This window comes from Candoia aspera, chromosome 4 (assembly GCF_035149785.1).
Source record: "Candoia aspera isolate rCanAsp1 chromosome 4, rCanAsp1.hap2, whole genome shotgun sequence".
NCBI lineage: Eukaryota > Metazoa > Chordata > Lepidosauria > Squamata > Boidae > Candoia > Candoia aspera.
The window spans coordinates 1,459,554-1,478,933 of record NC_086156.1 but is presented as its reverse complement, the minus strand read 5'-3'; the positions used below and the strand labels follow the sequence as shown (position 1 = coordinate 1,478,933).

At 50.7% G+C, this 19,380-nt stretch overlaps 1 protein-coding gene across 2 annotated transcripts in view; it reads left to right on the top strand.

Moving 5' to 3' along the window:
• The first annotated feature begins 367 nt into the window (after positions 1-367).
• The window catches only part of PTPN23 (protein tyrosine phosphatase non-receptor type 23), a 37,888-nt gene continuing 18,875 nt past the window's right edge, over positions 368-19,380 (top strand). For both annotated transcript variants that reach the window (XM_063303208.1, XM_063303207.1), the window contains exons 1-6: positions 368-495; positions 9,774-9,848; positions 10,533-10,660; positions 11,159-11,235; positions 12,829-12,878; positions 13,552-13,683. In XM_063303208.1, coding sequence (XP_063159278.1) covers positions 412-495; positions 9,774-9,848; positions 10,533-10,660; positions 11,159-11,235; positions 12,829-12,878; positions 13,552-13,683 — 546 coding nt within the window. In that variant the 5' untranslated portion in view covers positions 368-411. The remainder of the gene's footprint in view (positions 496-9,773; positions 9,849-10,532; positions 10,661-11,158; positions 11,236-12,828; positions 12,879-13,551; positions 13,684-19,380) is intronic.

The following is a 19,380-nucleotide window of genomic DNA, read 5'->3' as shown; positions in this document are numbered from 1 at the left end:
AGACTGTTCTAATCTAAACGAACCCGGCGACGTTGGTACCTCTTCCACACCCTCGCGCCCATCATCCACCTCCAGCACGTCACGGAATCCGACCCTAGGGACCCAACAGGTTAGGATGGGCTCGATGAAGCCAGGCAGGCGCCGCAAACAACCGGCACACGAAACCCCGAGCCACGCCAATGCGCCTGCGCCATCCGCGGCTCACCGGGGCAGCGGGAACTACTACTCCCGGTGGGCAGCGCGGCGGGCGCCCGCGCTTCCGGCGGCGCGGGGTGGGTCCCGGGGTTCGGCCGGACTCGGCTCCGTCCGGAGGGGCCTGGTGCCGTCGCCCGAGCAGCCTCGGCCTCTCCGCCCGCCTGCCTGCCTGCTTGCGCGCCAGGGGGCAGCGGCGGCGGCGACGACGACGACGGGATGGAGGCCGTGCCCCGCATGCCCATGATCTGGCTGGACCTCAAGGAGGCCGGCGAGTTCGGCTTCCACCAGGCCGTCAAGAAGGTGAGGCCCCGGCAGCGGGGGGCGGCCACGAGCGGGGCCCCTCTCTGTGGCGGGGGCGGCGCGGGGGCCGCTTCGCCTCGGGGTCCGCGTGGGCCGCTCTGTCGGGCCGGGGCCCCCAGGACGCGCGGCGGCCCCGGGCCCGAGGTCGCCCCGCCGTCCCCCACCGGGCGCCCGCGGGGGGCGTCAGGCGGGTCTGGGGGCTCGGCTGGTGGAGGGGGCCGCCCCGCTTCCCGCCTGGTCTGGGGGGAGGGGCGGAACCCCCTGGTGAAGGACCTCGGACCCCCCTTCCCCTCCCTTCCCTTCCCTTCCCTGTGCCCCTTCGGAGGAGGGTCCAGCAGCCCTCGGAAATACCGCCAGGGCTCGCGGGGGCAGCTGGCGGGGGTCGCCCGGTGCGGGGGGTTGGAAAAGTGCCGGTCTTTGCGACCGGCGGCCCTGCGTCCGCCTCCAGAGGCTTTTAAGCGGGGGCGGGCACCCCCTTTCCTTGGACTGGATTGCTTTCCTTGCATGTCGTGGCGGGGTCGGCCAGAATAATCCGTGTTTTTCAACCATGACAACTTTAGGAGGTGTGGACTTCAACTCCCAGAATTCCCCAGCCAGCTTTGCAAGATAGATAGCTATAGATAGACTTTTAAGGAAGAAGGTAAGAACTAACTAATATAGAGAAGAAAAAAGAAAAAGAGAGAAAAGAAAGAGGACGCAGAAAGTGCAAGAAAAGAAAAAAAGTTAAAGAAAAATAGAAAGGAAAGGAAAGGAAAGGAAAGGAAAGGAAAGAAAAAAGATACAGAGCAGTGGCTTCCGATACCAGTTATAAGTACAATTATATTTTAACCTCTCTAAAGTTACATCATAATACCCTTCTTTCTATAATCTGTCCGGTCTAACCATCAAAGCCACAAATCACAAGTTCACTTTGTTTTCATTCTTACTCAAAAAATCCAGTCACCAATAAAGGTAGACAGTGTCTTTTCTCTAATCGAAGAAGTTAGTTTATCCTTCTCGGTGAGATCTGTCCACTGCACCAGCTGCTCCCCCATAGTGGGCAGTGGTCCCTTCCCACTCTACAGTTCTGGGAGGCCTTTGGGAAGCCCCTCAAGCAAAACAAAGTACCCCCCTGCCTATGGTCCTCGGCCACTAGTATTGGGGGGTGCTGAGCCTCTGATATGCTAACTCAGCGCCATGACTGCTAGATGCTTCTTTTGAAAAGGGTGAGGCGTCCAGTCCTGACCTTTGGTTTGAAGTTTAAGCAGCTTTATCTCTTCCTCAAATGTCTGCAGCACATACAGAGCATGCTTGGTAGGGTGGAAAATAAAACATGCCTAGCTATAAGCCATGGTTGTACACCATGTTGATGTGCTTTATTCAAAAGGCTAAGTTAAAAGTCAAGCAGATGTCATGATGGCTTAATGTGAACCAGATCTGTATGATCTGGGGAACAAAAAAATTGCTGGGGAACAAAAAATATGTGTCAGGCTAAGTAGGAGCACCAGTAGAAGAGACTGTCTGTAGCTCAGGGTTGAAATGTGGGGGCTTTGGTGCCCCCTGAGCTTGGCGGTTGGCTTGCAGACGTTTCATGACCCAGCTAGGTCACATCTTCAGTGCGAGGGAGGGTGGCGTTTGCTGCCTGTTTACATACAGTTGCTTGCCCTGCCAGTGTTGGTGGGGGTGTGGATTTCGCCTGGGTAGTTCCCTGATGAGGGTGGTGTTTGTCCGCTTGATCATTTGCCTGGTGTTAATCCTTGCTTATCTGGGTGTTGGCTGCTGGTGAGGATGTGTCCTGGTCTTTTTGTTTCCTTCCTATGTTTTTTATTGTCTCTCCTGAATGGTCTGTAAATGTGGTTTATCGCTCTGTGTGTCAACCAATGGCTGACGTGTCTGAGTGCCAGGCTTCCAGGAATTCCCCAGCGTTTTTGGATTTGGCTTGGTCTAGGATGCTTGCAGTTTCCCAGTTGAAACTACAGCTTTGAGTCTGTCGATGCGTTGTGAGATTGAGGAGTTTCCATCGTGTCTTCTGACTGCCAGCTGGTGTTTGTGGATGCGCTCGGCCAGTCTTCTGCCTGTCTGTCCTACACAGTGGTTGTTAACAGTCCTTGCACTGTATGTCGTAAGTAGGAGTTGTAAGTAGAAGTAGGCTGAAAACTTCTGACCAACTTTTCCCACCTCGGTGGTCTCCAGATAGGTTGGATGATGACTTCTGTCCTCCCAACCAGCATGACCAACACACTTGCGCCAGTAGGACATAGATACGGGTGCTCTCCTTTGGAATAGGTATCCACTAACTTGTTGAGTGTTCTTGAGGAGAGATACAAGCTGAAGGACTGAGAGGGTACCTGTGGGAGATGTGGAGATGTGCAGAGAAACAGGAAGTTTGAGGATAAGAGGAGAGAACACAGAACAGAGGAGGAGGTGTGGAGGCCATGAGCTTTGACACACAGTCGTCAACCTGCTTACTCAATTCCTGAGTCACTGTTTTTAGTTAAGCTATTGTCCTCCCCAAAGAATGACATAGTATCCCTTCATATTCAGTCCTTTTTCATATCTCCTTGTTCCCACCTGGTTTCAGATTATATTTTAAGACTTACCCAAGTTTGCTTTTCTTGCCAGTACATATGAATAGCATGAAGATGGTGGGATGCTCCCTCCCCCTCCAGCTCTGTAGATAGGCTTTTTGCAAAATTATAGGAAAGAGAAGAAGCTTATTAAGTAACATTTTCAAGTAGAGCAACTTTTTTTTACAGGAATGTTTCAAGAGAGTTTGGTGTACTTCTCTCACCCACAGAAGAATAGAATACAAAAAATGTAGGATGCATGATTTTACTTTTTAATTTGGAGCCCTCGGTGCCCTCTGAGCCTTGTTGTTTTCTTGCAGACGTTTCATTGCCAGACTAGGCAACGTCTTCAGTGTGGAAAGGGCGAAAAGGGAAAAATTCTCTTCGATTGGTACTTTTTAATTTAGAAAGATTGTGCCCCAATCTAATCTTCCAGCTTTAAGAAGCTAGATGCAAACAAACTATAGAATAACTGGCATGCAATTCTTTTCATAGGAAGATGGTTAAAAGAAGAAAGCAAGCAATAAAAAAATGGATGAAGGCAGCAGTCTTTAAATATTCACAAGTAAACCCCACTGCAATCTGAGGGACAGAATTCAGTTTATAAACATAAGCCACGGTCTATAAACTGAGAGCCAGGCCCGCTCCCTCTTCGCACTGAAGATGCTGCCTAGCCTGGCAATGAAATATCTGCAAGAAAAGAGCCAGGCTCAGAGAGCACCGGGGACTCCGCTTTATGAACAATCATGCTGCATGATTGCATTCAGTAATCCCTCCCTGGCAGATATGCATAGTTATGCTGCCTTAATGCATATAAAGTAACTTTTGATTAATCAGAGATCAGGATATATAATATTTTTTCCAAAGCTGGTACCCTCCAAGTGAGTTGGATTTCCTGTCCGTATATTATGAAAGACTGCTCTTTTATTTTCAAATCATGCAGCTTTAAAAAATAGTGGCTTTGGCTTAGTCATGTGGGAACTTTATCCTCTAATAGAACAGAACTTGTAGCATTTTTTTCCCTTGGGAATAGGGCTCCATTGGATTTATTTCTTGTAGCAAGATTTTAAACAAGCTTTCTATTTATCATTCCATTACAGCTTAATATTAGAGCCGTGGTCCAAGGTCCTTGGTCTAATTCAGTTAAGGAGTACTTTGCCTGGATGTGTAGATTACAAATTTCTAAAATTCTTGGTAACGGTCATGCTGTTTTTCAGCACCTCTGAAGCTGCTAATGCAGCATATTCGGTAATAGCAGGTACGATATTGCATGGTAAGAAAAACAGTACAATTAAAAGCAATCCTGGCAGCCAAATGTCAGGCTTCTCCTCCTGGCCGAGATGTTTTCTATCCTGATCCTTTTGTGCGCTGAGGAGCTGAGTCACAGCCATCTGATGACTGGAAGGAAAGCAGGAAGGGGACAGTTGGTGAGGGAATAGCTCTGTCCACACTTCTTTTCTTAGAAAATATGTATACGTACCAAAAAAATCTACATAAGGATATGAAATTCCCAAGTTCGGAAGTATTTGACAAGATTTTCAGCACGATAATATAAAATTTGGGGTGCATCAGAGAGTGGAGAGGTTCAGTTCAGTTTTATGATAGAGCGTCTCTACATAGCAGCGGTTCACTCACTTTGCTTTCATTTCTATGTTTCCCTAACTTCTTGAAATTCTGGTTTTTGGATGGGCAAGATACCCTGGTCAGCCTGGTGCATCGTGGCTTTGTTTTGGATAAGAAGGTGAAGCTGGGCGGAGGTCTGCTAAATCAGATTTTCTTTTTTTGTTGAGCCTTCTACTGACTAGGTGCCTTTCAGTACAAGGAGATCAGAAAACAGGCTTGCTTTTAATTCCAAAGAAGCACAAGGATTATGCACCACTTCCTCTCCAGAAGTGTCTGTTGACCTTTTTGTCATTAAGAGTCTTGGCAGCCCCTTCTGGTACAGTATCTTTTGGGGGGTCAGAGTTCTACAGTTTTGGGCTGGCCAGAAATACTAGTTGCTTTCCCCCAACCCATTTAAGCAGAGCCAGTTTGGTGACCATTTCCCAAAATGTCATGAACTTCGCCAGGCAGTTGCCAGGAGCCCAGACTGACTCAGTGGCACCAATTAAATAAACTCCCAATTGAAGGGACTTTGAGCAGCAATTCATGGAGGAGATTTAGACCTCAGAGCGGCATCACGTAACCCACAATATAGAAATGCCAGGCAGAGGGAGTGGGCACTTGGGTGGCATGGATTGGCAGTGTCACCCAAGTCTAGTTGCTCGTTCACCTGTTGGGCTGATCCTGTTCGTATAGGAGACACAAGGTTGGATTAGATCGTTTTGGTGCAACAGTAAACTAAAGCTTCCATGTTTTCAGGGTCACTTTGGAGAAGCCCTGCTTCTTGCTTATGGAGTTAACAAAAGATTTTGCCAAATTACTGTGTAAAGGAGGGATTATCTTCTCTGTAAGGCCCAGTTTGCTGAACTCGAGGCCTCTTCTCTCCTCAGAGCTATATCTGGGTCGGAGGAAAGGAAACGGCCTTTCTGGTCTAACCTGTTTGCATCCTGGGGTGTGTGTGCGCACACTGGAACCTACAAGGGTGGGAGGAGAGTTAGAGGGCGCAAGGAAGGCCCCAAGGGGGAAGGATGGAAGAGAGAAGAAAGCTGGTTGTGTCTGGCCCACGATGGTGCTCTGCTGTAGATCCCTTCGGGAGGAGCAAGTGGGACAGGTTTTGCAGGAAGCGGTAAGTGAAAAACGCTGAAAGGAGATGGATTTCCTGCACCCAATTCTATTTCTTTTTAAGCATGGAGCAGGTGTTTTAGATTCCCTTTGGAGCAGTGTTTCTCAAACTTGGCAACTACGATGTGTGGACTTCAACTCCCAAAATTTCCCAGCCTGGGGAATTCTGGGAGTTGAAGTCCACACGTCTTAAAGTTGGACAAACGCTGCTTTGGAATGACCCTTGTGAGGCACATCTAGTTTTTGCTGTTGGGGATTTACAGAACTGGCCCTGCCTTGAATGTCCTTCACTTCTCCTGTGGCCAGAAGGGCTTTCTGGGGGTTGTGAAAATTTCTCCAGCAGTGAAATAAACTTAGAATTCTTTGGTTGCTGTCAGATTAATAAGATGTATTAGGCAAAAGGTTAAAGTAAAAAGCACATTACTCACAGCGATTCCAGTGAGCAATGTGCTTTCCAAATGAGAAACTGCAGTCACACAAGAAAATAAATAAACCCCCTGTAAAGATTTTTCTTTTTTTAACGTATGTCGATGTATCAGTACCTTGTCTTCATTCAAACAGTATATAAAGATAAAGGCGATATAATTGAACAAAAGAACTATGAAAAATTCACAATCATTTATTCAACAAAAATTAACAGATAGTCCATTTCCCTCTGTGGGAAAAGTACACCCTTGGCTTGATGGACTGATTGATCGATCGCTCACATTTATATGGCCGCCCATCTCACACAAGGCAAGATGGATACCTCGAATTCCACTTCTAATCCCTTTGGGAGAAACAACCGTGCGTAGGTATTTCATGTAACTGGAGTCCCTGAGCTACATACATTCCCTTCTATAGGAATGTCATGGAACTGTCTACCAGTCTCTGACGTCAACTAGGAGGAATTTTTTGCAGCGGTGTGACGTTTGAGGGGCTTCTTGCACGCACAGCCTGTTTCAAATCCCCAGCATCTCAATGGGATTTGGATCCAGGCTTTGACTTGGCCATTCCAGAACACTCCGTTTCTTTTCTTTTTTTCCCAGCCATTCCTTGGTGGATTTACTGGAATGTTTAGGGTCATTGTTGTGTTGCAAGATCCTCTTTCACTTGAGCTTCAGTCTTCTGATGGATGGCCTCGTGTTATCCTCAAACACTCTCTGGTACATTGAAAAATCCCTAGTGGGTTCTCTGGTGGTGAGCTGCCCAGGCTCTGATGCAGCAAAGCAGCCCCAAACCATAACATTTCCACCAACACGCTTTACAGCCGGTCTGAGGTTCCTCTGCTGAAATGCTGTCTTTGGTTTTCGCCAAACATGTCTTCTGGTGCAGTGGCCAGATTATATTGGTCTTCTTTGTCCAGAGCACATTGTTCCAGAAGTCCTGGCCTTTGCCTGGGTGTTCGTGAGCAAACTTTAGCCTTGCCCTGATGTTCTTTCCGGACAGCAAGGGTTTCCTCCTGGTACACCTCCCATGTGGATCTAACTTGTGCAGCTTCTTTCTAATGGCAGACTCATGTGCTTTGACATGGAGGTCTCGTGGTGAAATTCTGGGATTCCTGGAGACTTCTTTCAGCATCTTGGGCTGAACTTACTGGAACGGCCTAGCCTGGCAAATCAGCAGTTGTTTGAAATCTTCTCCACTTGTAGGTGACTTCCAGGCAGTGAAATGATTGATGTCCAGTTGTGTGGCCATCTTTTTCAATCCCTTCCCGGACTCATAGGCATCTATTACCTTCTTTCTGAAGGCCTCAGAGAGCTCTTTTGGTCTCTGAGGCCTTCAGAAAGAGATCATGGTGATATCACCCACTGCAGCAACAAAGAGCAAATCACGCTGAATGTCCGAGGTTTAAATGAGACCAGATCCTCCCAGATCCTCTCTAACAGTGTTCCCGTTGATTTGCACCTGATTCTGTTTGAGGTGGTGATAAATGTAGGGGCGTGCTTATTTTTTTCCACATGTGAAATTTGCATATTCAAATTACACAATGGACAACCACATTTAAATGGTGCATGGTGTTTGTTATATTATATCCCCTTTATTTATCAGTATTGCTGAGATGAAGTTCAAATACCTGTAAGTTGAAATATGTTGAAAAAGTTTTTAAAAATGAAGGGAGGGTACTTACTTTTTCACAGGATTGTGTGAGTTTCTCTGTGTGTATGTGCGTCTATATACTCCGTGTGTGCAGGGGGGGGCAAATTAAGGGATTTTCATTCCTTTTCTCCCACTCTTTCTGCGTAAAGGGAAGACGGCCAGTCTGCAGCTAGAGATGGTTTTGGAAACAGCTGCCAGCCTTCTTAACAAAGTGAGCAGTTGCTGAGGCTGACTGTGATGCGATGGAAAAATGCAGCTTGTTCTTTGTGATTGCTTGGACATCCATTTGGGACTGGGAGTTACTGAGCCAGATGAGCTTTGCCCAGGATCTTAGTGAGAAACTCACTTAAGTGTTCAGCCTTAAAGGAAATCCCTTCCTAATCAGGTTCTAGAAGCGTGGGCAGAGAGAGTAAACTAAGGAGTAATTGGCATCACTGTATAACAAGGTCCCGCTCCCTAAAAATGTGTGGGTGTTCCATGTTGGCTTTCCTCCCTGTCCTAAAGTCGAGGAAGGGATAAGCCCAGGCCAAGACAGGCATTAGATGATATTCACTACAACAGTCCAAGGCCCTGTCGACATCCTGCTGTTGGGAGGCCACCTCATTCATGCTGCTCTTCAAGGAACCAAGAGTCTAAAGCAGGGTTCCTCAACCTTGGCAACTCCAAGCTGTGCGGACTTCAACTCCCAAAGCTGGCTGGGGAATTCTGGGAGTTGAAGTCTGCACAGCTTAGGGTTGCCGAGGTTGAGAAACCCTGGTCTAAAGCAGTGTCTCTCAATCTTGGGAACTTTAAGATGTGTGGACTTCAACTCCCAGAATTCCCCAGCCAGCCCCTACTTGCCCCTGGGTGGAAAAGAGAAAGAACTATCTGGAATTACAACTTAAGGAAGAGTAGAACATTCGTCAGTAAAAAGGGAACCAAGGCAGATCCGGCTTTTGAAACGAATTAGCTAAACCCCCAGAGAAATGCTGTTTACAACAAGGGCAAATATACGTTAGTTTTATTCTAATCACAAGGCTGTTTCTCATAACGAAAATGATCAAAGCTGCTAAAAGAGCTTGGGCAGAATGGCTTTCTCAGGGTCACATTTAATGGTGGGGGGGCTGGAATTGCCCAGTTTTCAATAGTTATCACTTGCTGTTTCTAAGGATTTCCACCTGTGCTACGTATGTGCTAAGTCTGGACTCTTATCTTCTCCAAGACAGGTTAGAAATATTACAGGATGCAGCGTAACAGGTTAAAACTGAATCCAGACCGGGTGGAGAATGTGAGGTTGAGAGGGAATTAATTTGTGTGGAAGGACGTTACCTGCTCTGGACGGGGTTACTTTTCCCATGAAGGAGGTGGCGGCGTGGGCCGCTCCTTCACTCTGGGGTGACCTGAATTGCTCAGGCCAGTGCAGTTGCAAAGAACACCTGTTCCCAGCTGTGAATTATTTACCAGCTGTAAGTCCAGGCTGGCTGCTGCTATCCACGCTCCGGTAACCCCCCTTGAACAATTGCAGTGTGCACTACATGGGGATGCCCTTCAAGGAGAACTGGAAATTACAGCTGGTTCAGAATGGGCAACCAGGCTCCTGGCAGGTATTTCTTGGCAGGAGCACACACGCCGGCTTGGGCATAGCTGTGCTGGTTACCTGTAGATTTCTGGAGTAAATTCTAGGTGCTTTTGTTAACGCATATCTTCTTCCCCCTATGTTACCAGCCAGGAGGTCCTGTCATCTTTGCAGGGCTTATTGCAGCGTCAGGGTGTGAAGGCCCCAAGGGTTTCTGGGCCAGGAGGTTGGAGGCACCCCACCTGCCACCTTACGGCCTCAGCCCTGTTCGCTGTGGAGACTTGGTTTAGTTTTTATTCCATGAGGCGCTGATCTCTTAGACGCCAGAACCTGCAGATTTGAGATGCGGCGGTTTCTCGTTTTCATCCTGCTAGTTTGTCCTGAAGAACTACGGAGAGAATCCAGAAGATTACAGTGATGAGCTGAAGAAGCTTGAGCAGCTCAGGCAGGTGAGGGGCATCTCTTGCTCTACGGGGGAGGGGGGCACCAAAGGACACGGCGCACCTGAGCTTGGTCCAGAAGAGCCGTCCAGGTGGCCCTGCGCAGAAGCATAGAAAGGAGAAGAAAGGCATGGAGGAGGGGAAGGGGTTCCTGAGCTGCTGCAGGGAAGGGGCCCCAGTGCGAATCTGGAACTGTGACACCCTCTGGGCAGCCTGTCGGTGCAGCAGAAAATGTGTCTTGACTTACATTAAGCGTGCTGCTGAACCAGCTGTGTTTCCAAGGCAGGGGTCGCCTGTTTTCTCAACACTGGCTGTGCAGGAGGTGCCTGTCGTGAGTGAGGATGGCGCGCAGGGGGCTCCCATCCAGGCTGTCAAGCGCATGCGTAGCACGGAGGAATTAGGTGGCCATTCCAAGAGGCACCGATCGGGCCCGCCTTAGCCTTTGGGGTTTATATGGCTGGGTTTTCCCACGCTTCTTCAGTTTGTTAGGATTCCTGTTATGTAGCAGCAATAAGACACTAGAGACCTGTTCCTTGTCTCAGCGTGGTTCCTGGCTGCTAGGACAGTGCCCCTTCTCAAAGAGCACTCACGTTGTGACCTGCAGCATCAGCTCTTTGCCAGGCATCTTCCACCAGCGTAGTGTTCTTGGGGAGCATCTTCTCTGTGGCGACGCAAACACGATTCTTTCCCCAGAATGCCGTGAACGTGCCCAGGGACTTTGAAGGGTGCAGCATTTTGCGCAAATACTTGGGGCAGCTTCACTACCTGCAGAGCCGCATTCCGATGGGAGCCGAGCAAGAGGCAGCGGTCCCCATCACCTGGTAAGAGAGCTATCGAGGGAGGTGATGGGGAGCAGGAAGACCCCCCCCGCCTTTATTCCCCCGCCCCCCCCCAAGCCCTTGGAGCGGTCCCAAGGCAAGAGGGTTGGGCCAAGGCGGATTGAGCAGGGAAGATGGTACTGTTCCTGCCTCAGCGCCTGTTGCGTGGCATGTTTAGATCTCCTCCCAAATACAGGAGATGCTCTGTGTGTGCACCACATAGAGACATTTAAGCAGGGAGACCCTTTTATTGACATGGACTGGGGGAGCCAAGCAGCAAATTTCCTGGTTCAACATCCAGGAATACGCAGCACAATAACTGAGAAGAGGGACAACCCAGGGGTTGTGCTGTGTAGATCCCAGGGGACTTAAAATGCCTGCCCTGAACAAGGCATCCTTTGTCAAACGGCACGTCTCCTGGGACTTGGCAGTGGTGCAAGGCGGGCTTGTTGGGGACGCGTTCCTGGGAATGCAGACAGGTCAGTCTTCCTCTGTTTTCAGGACAGAGATCTTCTCTGGCAAGGCAGTTACGCACGAGGACGTCAAGTATGAGCAGGCCTGCATCCTCTACAACCTGGGTAAGGACGTTTCAGCCGCTTGTGACCGCATCTTTGTTTCCAAGGGGCGAGGTGGGCCAGGAGGGCCTTCTCCGTCTCCGTCCCCTCAAGACGTTGGGTCCATGGAGAGATGTCTTAACCGGTGTTGCCATTCCTTGCTGTCTCCAAACCACAATCCCTGGAAACCTTTTTGCCTCTTTGGCAGATGGCCTGCTAATGGTCATGCGCGTGCCAGCAGGCCCCATCTTCGTACCACCTTCTGGCTGTACATGAAGCACAAATTGTGTTTTGTTTCACTCTCAAAATGAAGACGCGTTGCATTCAGGAAGTTCTGCCAGATCATTCTAGATGGATCATGGTCCGCTGAAGCAAAACCCACAGCGGGGCTGGTGTGATGTTAGGGGCGGGTCATGCAAGGTTGGTGCACGTCCTCCCCTCAGCACAGCATATCCCACCACCCTGCTTCGAACAGCTGTATTTTGGTCTGTATCCGTCTTACTGGAACAAACACGTCTGGCTTTGGGTGCGAAACACTGACACTGGTGGTTCTGTGCAAAGAACCGTCTGTGCACGAGCCATTTTGCACCTCCCTCCTCTGCAGCATGGTGTCTCCACGCCGCAATGTCTGCAGTGGGTATTTGTGCAACTTTCTGCTTGCCGTGAAAGTGGGAATTCGGCTTGATCAGAGTAGAGCTGCCAGACCTGGACTGCAAACATACAGATGACCATTAGAGGGCAGCAAAGAGATACAGAAAAGGCTTGTGTTGCGCTGCCACGCTGGACATTTTTGCAGCCCAGATCTGGTAGCCGCGGCAGAGATGCGTTTGCAATGTGCAGGAAGTATTGGGTGGAATTTCAGAATCTGCAGAAGTCTTAATGAGGTTGCTAGTAGTGTGTGTGGGAGGATAAATTTGCACAATTTACACAGGGTGCAAAATCCAGCTTTTCTTGGCCTGGTCTGGCTTACTATAGAATAATAGTAAGAGAGCCAGTTTGGTGTGGTGGTGAAGGGGCTGGCCTGGAAACCAGGAGACGGTGAGTTCTAGTCCCGCCTTAGGCATGAAAGCTGCTGGGTGACCTTGGGCCAGTCCCTCTCCCTCAGCCCACCTCACAGGGTGGTTGTTGGGGAAATAGGAGGAGGAAGGAGCATTAGGGAGGTTTGCCACTTGAGTTGACCAAATATAAAAAAAGATGGAATAAAAAGATGGTGGTGGTGGTGATTGTGATTGTGATTGTATAGTAGCAGACACCCACAAAAACAGTCATAGGTGACACAATCAAACTGAAAGACTTCTGGGCTTTGGAGCAAGTAGATTTTATTAGCTACCATGCTGAGATGATGGATAAGAACTTGATGCCATCAGCATGGACCTCTAATGGCTATTCTTTGCACTGAAACCCTCTAGGCCAGGGTTCCTCAATCTTGGCAACTCTAAGCTGTGCAGACTTCATCTCCCAGAAGTCCCCAGCCAGCTGTGTCAACTCCCAGAAGTCCCCAGCCAGCTTGAAATTGCAACGCAAGCCAATTCCACAAAGGAGCTTCCTGTGCTTCTTCCCAGCTGCAGTGCTGGAGGGGGGCTCCACATTGACACGTTCTCTTGTCCCCCCTCCCAGGTGCCTTGCACTCCATGCTCGGGGCCATGGACAAACGAGTCTCCGAGGAGGTAAGGCTTTGGCTTCAGTGTCTTCCCTAGGCCAGCTCTTGTTCTGGAGGAGGTATAATTAAATATCCAGCAGGCAGAAGCCGTTGAGCTTTCTGCCCACCTGAGAACTAAGAAGTAGGGTGAGAAAGGAAGGAGCAGAGAATGGTAGCAGGAAAATCGTTTGGCATTATTTGGACCTTGCTGCAAGGGAGGTCAGCTGTTGTTCTGGAAGGCCCTGCGCGATAACTTACAATTTCATTCCTGGGGAGGCATCTTCTGAAGAGTGAACCCCTGATGAATTTCTCTGTGGCCCCCTGTGCCCTGGCTGGGGCTTCTTGTATTGCTCTGTCTTGCCTCTAGGTTTCATGGTCTTCCGGCCCTTCCAGAAGATGCCCCTGTGTTCCTGCAATGCGACCCAGGGAGCAGCATCAAGCCCGAGCTGGCTGAGTAGCTCACAGTATGAGAAGCATTGGGCTTTTGATGGGGAAGACCTCTTCGTACCTGGCTGGAATTCTGGCTCTCTGTGCGAGAACTCCAGCCTGATAGGAAGAGGTCTTTGCTACAAGCTGGCAGGCTGCCCATGCTGTGAGCTTTCTCCTTGAGTCCTGGGGCATATGAGGAGCTGCTTTCTTATTTATCTGTAGAGTCCTTCTTGAAAGTATAACTTCTCCCAAATGCGCCTTGTTTCCTTTAGGGCATGAAGGTCTCCTGCACCCACTTCCAGTGTGCAGCAGGCGCGTTCACTTACCTTCGGGACCACTTTCCTCATTCCTACAGCGTGGACATGAGTCACCAAATCCTGAATCTGAACATCAACCTCATGCTGGTAAGAAGAGCGAGGAATGGGAGGAGTGTCAAGGCCTCAGAAAGAGTGGCAGTTCAAAGCAGAGCGCTTAAGAAACATGTTGAAGATCCGAGGCTCAGCCCCTGCATCTTCACTTATAGAAGACTAGGTTGGAGATTGTGGTGAAGAAATTCTCCTGTCAAAGCCCTGGTAATCCTGAATAGGTGATCTGCTCCTCTCCAGCTGATCTGGAAGACAGCTTCCACTGTCAAGATGGGATACTGGCTAAATTGTTGAAATTCTAAGCCTGTAAGACAGTGTCAGGGTAGCCTTACTTCAAATAAGACACGGACTCACTTAAAGGGTTTAAGGATTTCCGAGTTTATTGAAGCAGAATGCATACGGAGAAAAAGACGGGAATGCGAGTGTGGTAGCAGGGTGTCCTGTTTATAACCCGGTGGTGGACCTTGTCCTCCTCCACCCCCCATTGTCCCCCAAGCTGGGTCCAGATGGGTGATTAGAGTTGGTATGGGTCTGACGATGGGCGATTCGGGCGATCTCCGATGTTCCCCTTTGTCTCTTTGCCTTCGTCCGGTGCAGGTGCGTCCCCCGGGGTAATGGGTGGGAGTTCCCCCAATCTGTTAATGGTTTCCATGTCCTCTCCGAGGTGCGCTCCTATTGTCCTGGTGATTGATTTTATGGGTTTGGGTGCTTAAGGGATGATGTGTGTGTTTAAAGGATAATGGTTATCCCTTCCTCTTTCCTGATGTGCATGTTCCCCGTTGTGATGCACTTATGCCTTGCAACGGGGAACATGACATGCCCCCCTAAGAGAATTCTAAGGTGCCGGTTTGTCCGGGTATGCTTCGTGGAAGCTTTTGACAAGCCGTTTTGCTGAAACATTTTGCGCTTGGACCCACTCCGGGTGTGGAAAATGTCTCCATTTTACGAGGTACTGTAGGGTGCCCCTTAGCCTCCTGGAGTCTAGTACCTCCTTAATTTCAAAATGTTGCCCATCTATCATGATGGGTGGGGGCGGGGGGGTTTCATTGTGCCATTTTGAAGGGGTGGCCGGTTTCAGTAGGGCACAGTGGAATACTGGGTGTATGCGTCGCAAATTGTGGGGTAGGTCCAACTTGAAGGTCACTGGGTTGATAATTTCTATGATTTGGAATGGTCCAATGAATTTGGGTGCCAATTTCTTTGAGGGCTGTGGGGACTTGATGAACTTAGTGGAGAGGTAGACCCTATCTCCCACTTTGTAGTTCGGTTGCACCGCCCTGTGGTTGTCTGCAAACTTTTTGTATGTAGCTTGCGCGTCTGCGAGAGCCAGCTGGATGACGGGCCAAACCGTGGCCAGTTGTGCCGCCCAGTCATCTGGGGAGCAGGGCAGGGTGTCTGGTTGGGGCAGTTCCGGGATTGGCACAAAGTCTCTGCCATAGATCACTTTGAATGGGGTGTGACCTGTGCTCTGGTGCACTGCATTGTTGTAGGCTACCTCTGCAAAAGGTAGCAGGTCCACCCAATTGTCCTGTTGATAGTTTATGAATGATCGTAGGAATTGCTCCAGGGTGGAGTTAAGAATCTCCGTAGAGCCATCTGTGTGGGGGTGCCAAGCCGTGGACAGTGCCTGCTTGGTGCCAATGAGTTTTAAAAATTCTTTCCAGAACCTGGAGGTAAACTGTGTGCCCCTATCAGTCACCAAACGGGAGGGGGCGCCATGGAGTTTATAGATGTGGTTAAGGAATAGGCGTGCCAGCTGTTGCGTGGAGGGAATGGACGCGCAGGGTATGAAGTGTGCCTGCTTGGAAAAATAGTCTTTTACCACCCAGATGACTGTTTTTCTTTGACTGGGTGGTAGGTCTACAATGAAGTCCATGGAAATTTCCTCCCAGGGACGGGAGGGGCTTGCTACTTGCTGCAGCAGTCCTTGGGGCTTCCCCACCTTTCGTTTTGACATGGTACATGTGGGGCAAGCAGCGACATATTCTTTAACGTACTTTCTGAGAGTAGGCCACCAGAATTGTCGCCTGATTAAATGTAATGTTTTGATGAACCCAAAGTGCCCGGCCGTCTTGTCATCGTGGGAGCGGTTTAAAACTTCCGCTCGCAATGTCTCTGGCACGTACAGGTTCTTCTGTCTCCAGGCTAGACCGTTCGTGAAAGATACATGGTGTTTGTTGGTTTGCAACCATGTATCTGTTTTGAGGGCTTGAACGAGCCGTTGTTGCCAGTTCGGTGAAATTGACCTGCGTCTCCCTCCGTTCGCGGGTGTTTGTGCTGGGGCGCGTTGGGTTCTTGTTTGGCTGCGCGTGACGGCAGGGCAGCCCAGCTGTGTGTCGGTCCACACAGTACCCACAGTGTCCGATGCCTGGCTGGCATCCTGAGGCCGTCGGGAAAGTGCATCTGCTAGGAAGTTCTTCCTCCCCGGTATGAACTTTAATTTAAAGTTAAACCGACTGAAGAATTGCGCCCAGCGTACTTGCTTTGGGCTGAGGCGTTTTGGAGTGCTGAGAGCCTCTAGGTTTTTGTGGTCTGTCCAGACCTCGAAGGGGCAGGAGGCCCCTTCCAGGAGGTGCCTCCATGTCTCTAGGGCTGCCTTGACTGCAAACGCCTCCTTTTCCCACACGTGCCATCTCCGTTCCGTTTCGGAGAACTTGCGGGAGAGGTACGCGCAGGGCTTCAGCTGATTGTCAAAATCCCGCTGAAGCAGGAGTGCTCCGATGGAGAAGTTGGATGCGTCGACTTGCACGACGAAGGGTCTGGTGGGGTCGGGGTGTTGCAGTACTGGCTCTGCTGTAAAGAGGCTTTTGAGGCGTTCGAAAGCCCTTTGACAATCAGCTGTCCAGTTCAGGAGCGCCCCCAGGTTCCTTGATTTACGTGTGTCTCCCAGGCCCTTTGTCTGGAGTAGGTTAGTTAGAGGCAGCACAATTTCTGCCAGCCCCTGGATAAAACCCCTGTAGAAATTCGTGAAACCAAGGAAACTTTGGAGTTGCCTCCTCGTGCGTGGGCGCTCCCACGCCAGTATGGCTTGGACCTTACTTGGGTCCATCTCGATTCCCCTTGCCGAGATTCTATAGCCCAGGTAGTCAATTTGGTCCTTGTGAAACTCGCGCTTGGAGAGCTTGGCATATAGCTCTGCCTTGTGGAGTTTCCTGAGCACTTGCTTTACTAAGCGTTCGTGCTCTTCTTCGGTCTCTGAATATATTAAAACATCGTCGGGATAGACAAGCACCCCCTTAAATAAGTGGTCGTGCAAGACCTCATTAATTAACTGCATAAACACTCCTGGTGCCCCCACCAACCCAAATGGTAAAACTTTATATTGAAACGACCCCAGCGGGCAGTTGAAAGCCGTCTTCCATTCGTCCCCCTCCCGTATTCGTATTCGGAAGTAGGCTTCCCTCAGGTCCAGTTTTGAGAATATCTTGCCCTTTGCCAGGTGGGCAAGAATGTCCTTTATTATGGGTAGGGGGTATTTATTTGAGATGGACGTGGCGTTCAAACCGCAGTAGTCGGTACAGAGCCTCAGTGACCCGTCCTTTTTTTCCTGAAAGAGGACTGGGGCTCCGACTGGTGAGTTTGTGGGCTCAATAAAACCCCGCGCTAAATTTTTATCGACGAACTCCCTTAATGCTGCCAGCTCCTTCTGGGTCATCGCATAGATTTTGGGCTTTGGTAGGGGTGCGCCAGGGACCAGTTCTATGGTGCAGTCTGTTTTTCTATGGGGTGGGAGTTTGTCAGCCTCCTTTTCACCAAACACATCGGCAAACTGCATATCTGGCTGGCAGACCCTCCAGGGTCACTGCCTCCAGATGCATCGAGGTAGTCGCCGCCCTCCCCATTGCAGCACGGGGAACCCGATCCCCTGTGGGTGCTTGATAGCGCCCATCCGAAAACGTGATTTCCCTGGTTGTCCAGTTTATTTGTGGGTTGTGTTGCACTAGTCATGGGATCCCTAGGATGATTAGGGGTTGGCCCACCGGTGCCACGATGAAGGGCAGTCTTTCCTTGTGGCTGCCGAGCCGCAGCGCAACTTTGACCGTGTATTGGGTGACCGGGCCCCCTCCCGCTGCTGATCCATCCAACTGTGTAAACACAACATGGTGCTGAAGTGGATAGCAGCGGAGGTTTAGCGCGGCCGCCAGGTCCGGGTGCATAAGGCACTTCGAGCAGCCAGAGTCAATTAGTGCCCAAACTTTTTCCGTCTTTCCACCGTGGGTTAGGGTGACTTTCACATATAGGGTGGGACAATTTTCACTCACCCCGAAGTTGTCGTGCCTCTTGTTTTCTTCCACCTGTCCTCTGGTGCTCCTTAGGGCAGGTGGCTGGCGTTTTCCGCCGGTTCGTCATTGTCGCTTTCCTCTTCTTCAGTGCAGTAGGGGAAGTCCTTTGCTGCGGTTTCACCTGTCGCGACTGGCATTTTCCTGGGTGCTGGGTTTGGCTTGGTTGGTGCCTTCCCCGAACTGTCCCTCGCCTTCGCTTTCGGGCAAGCCGCCGCCTTGTGATCCTCCTTCCCGCACCTGAGGCACTGACCCTTGGCAAACCATCGGTCTCTTTCTTCCTTCCAAGGTTAGGGTCTCGACTTCGTCGGTCCTGCAGCTGTGCGGGGTCCTCTCGCCGCCTCTGCATGCTGCGCTTCCCTCTTCGCTTGGAGGAAAGTGTCCTGGGCGTCCTCTGCCTCTCCTGCCAGCCGGATCCACTCCACCAGAGTGTTGGGGTTATTTCTGCACAGCGCCCACCTGAGCACGTTCAGGTTTAGACCCTCCTTGAACCGCTCAATGAGGGTGGACTTGGACCATACTTCGACCTTACCGGCCAGGGCTTGGAACTCCATGGCATAATCTGCCACGGAGCGCTGTCCTTGTTTGAGGGTTTTCAGGGCTCTTTTCGCCCTCTCCCTTTCCAGGGGGTCCCTGAAGTGCAGTTCCACTGCCCAGAGGAATTCATTGCAGTCCTCGAGTTCCGGGGCACCTGCCTGGCATAACTGGACATACCAGTCGGTGGCCTGTCCTTTTAATTTGATTGCTAAGGCATTTACCTTGCCTTTCTCTGTTCGGAAGTAGGGGCCCCATTCCTCCATATAGTTCCTCATGTTGGTGAGGAAAAAGGAGAGTTTTGTGGGGTCCCCATCGAACTTAATGCCGAAGTCCTTGATCGCCGCTCTCGGTGGGCTCCAAGCCGCATCTGGGCATCTAGGTGTGCTTCGGGCAGTCGGGGCTCCATGGTCTTGACATGGGGATTCCTTCCGTCAGGCGTCAGGTGGTGTTGGTGCCATCTCTTGCTGGCTCCCGCTTCGTTCCGGTCGTCTCGCCATCGGGGTGGGAGGGTGGGGTGCAGCCCATCTGGCGGGTTCCTGGAAGCGGACTCTGCCTGGCGCTGCGTCGTCCTCTGGACCTCTCCTCTGTCTCTCTGGCTGGTGCGTCTCCGAGGGGGCGGTAAGGGGTGTCGGGCATTTGGTGCCTGGTCCTTCCGCACCCCGGCTGTGGGATTCGTACGCCTCTGCTAACCTCTGGAGCAGCTGCTGCATCGCCTCCAGCTTTTCCTCGACCACGCTCAGCCTTGCCGCCGTTCGCGAGCCCTTCTTGGTGCGGTCGCCCCTCCGCTCTCCTTCGGTTCCTGACGCCATGGATGATGGGACGTCCCGCGGTTCCTCCGGGGATCCGGGTGAGGATCCCCCCGTCTCGTCGATGGTGGCCCACGTGCCATGGGACTCACGGGTGGTGTTCGTCATTGCTT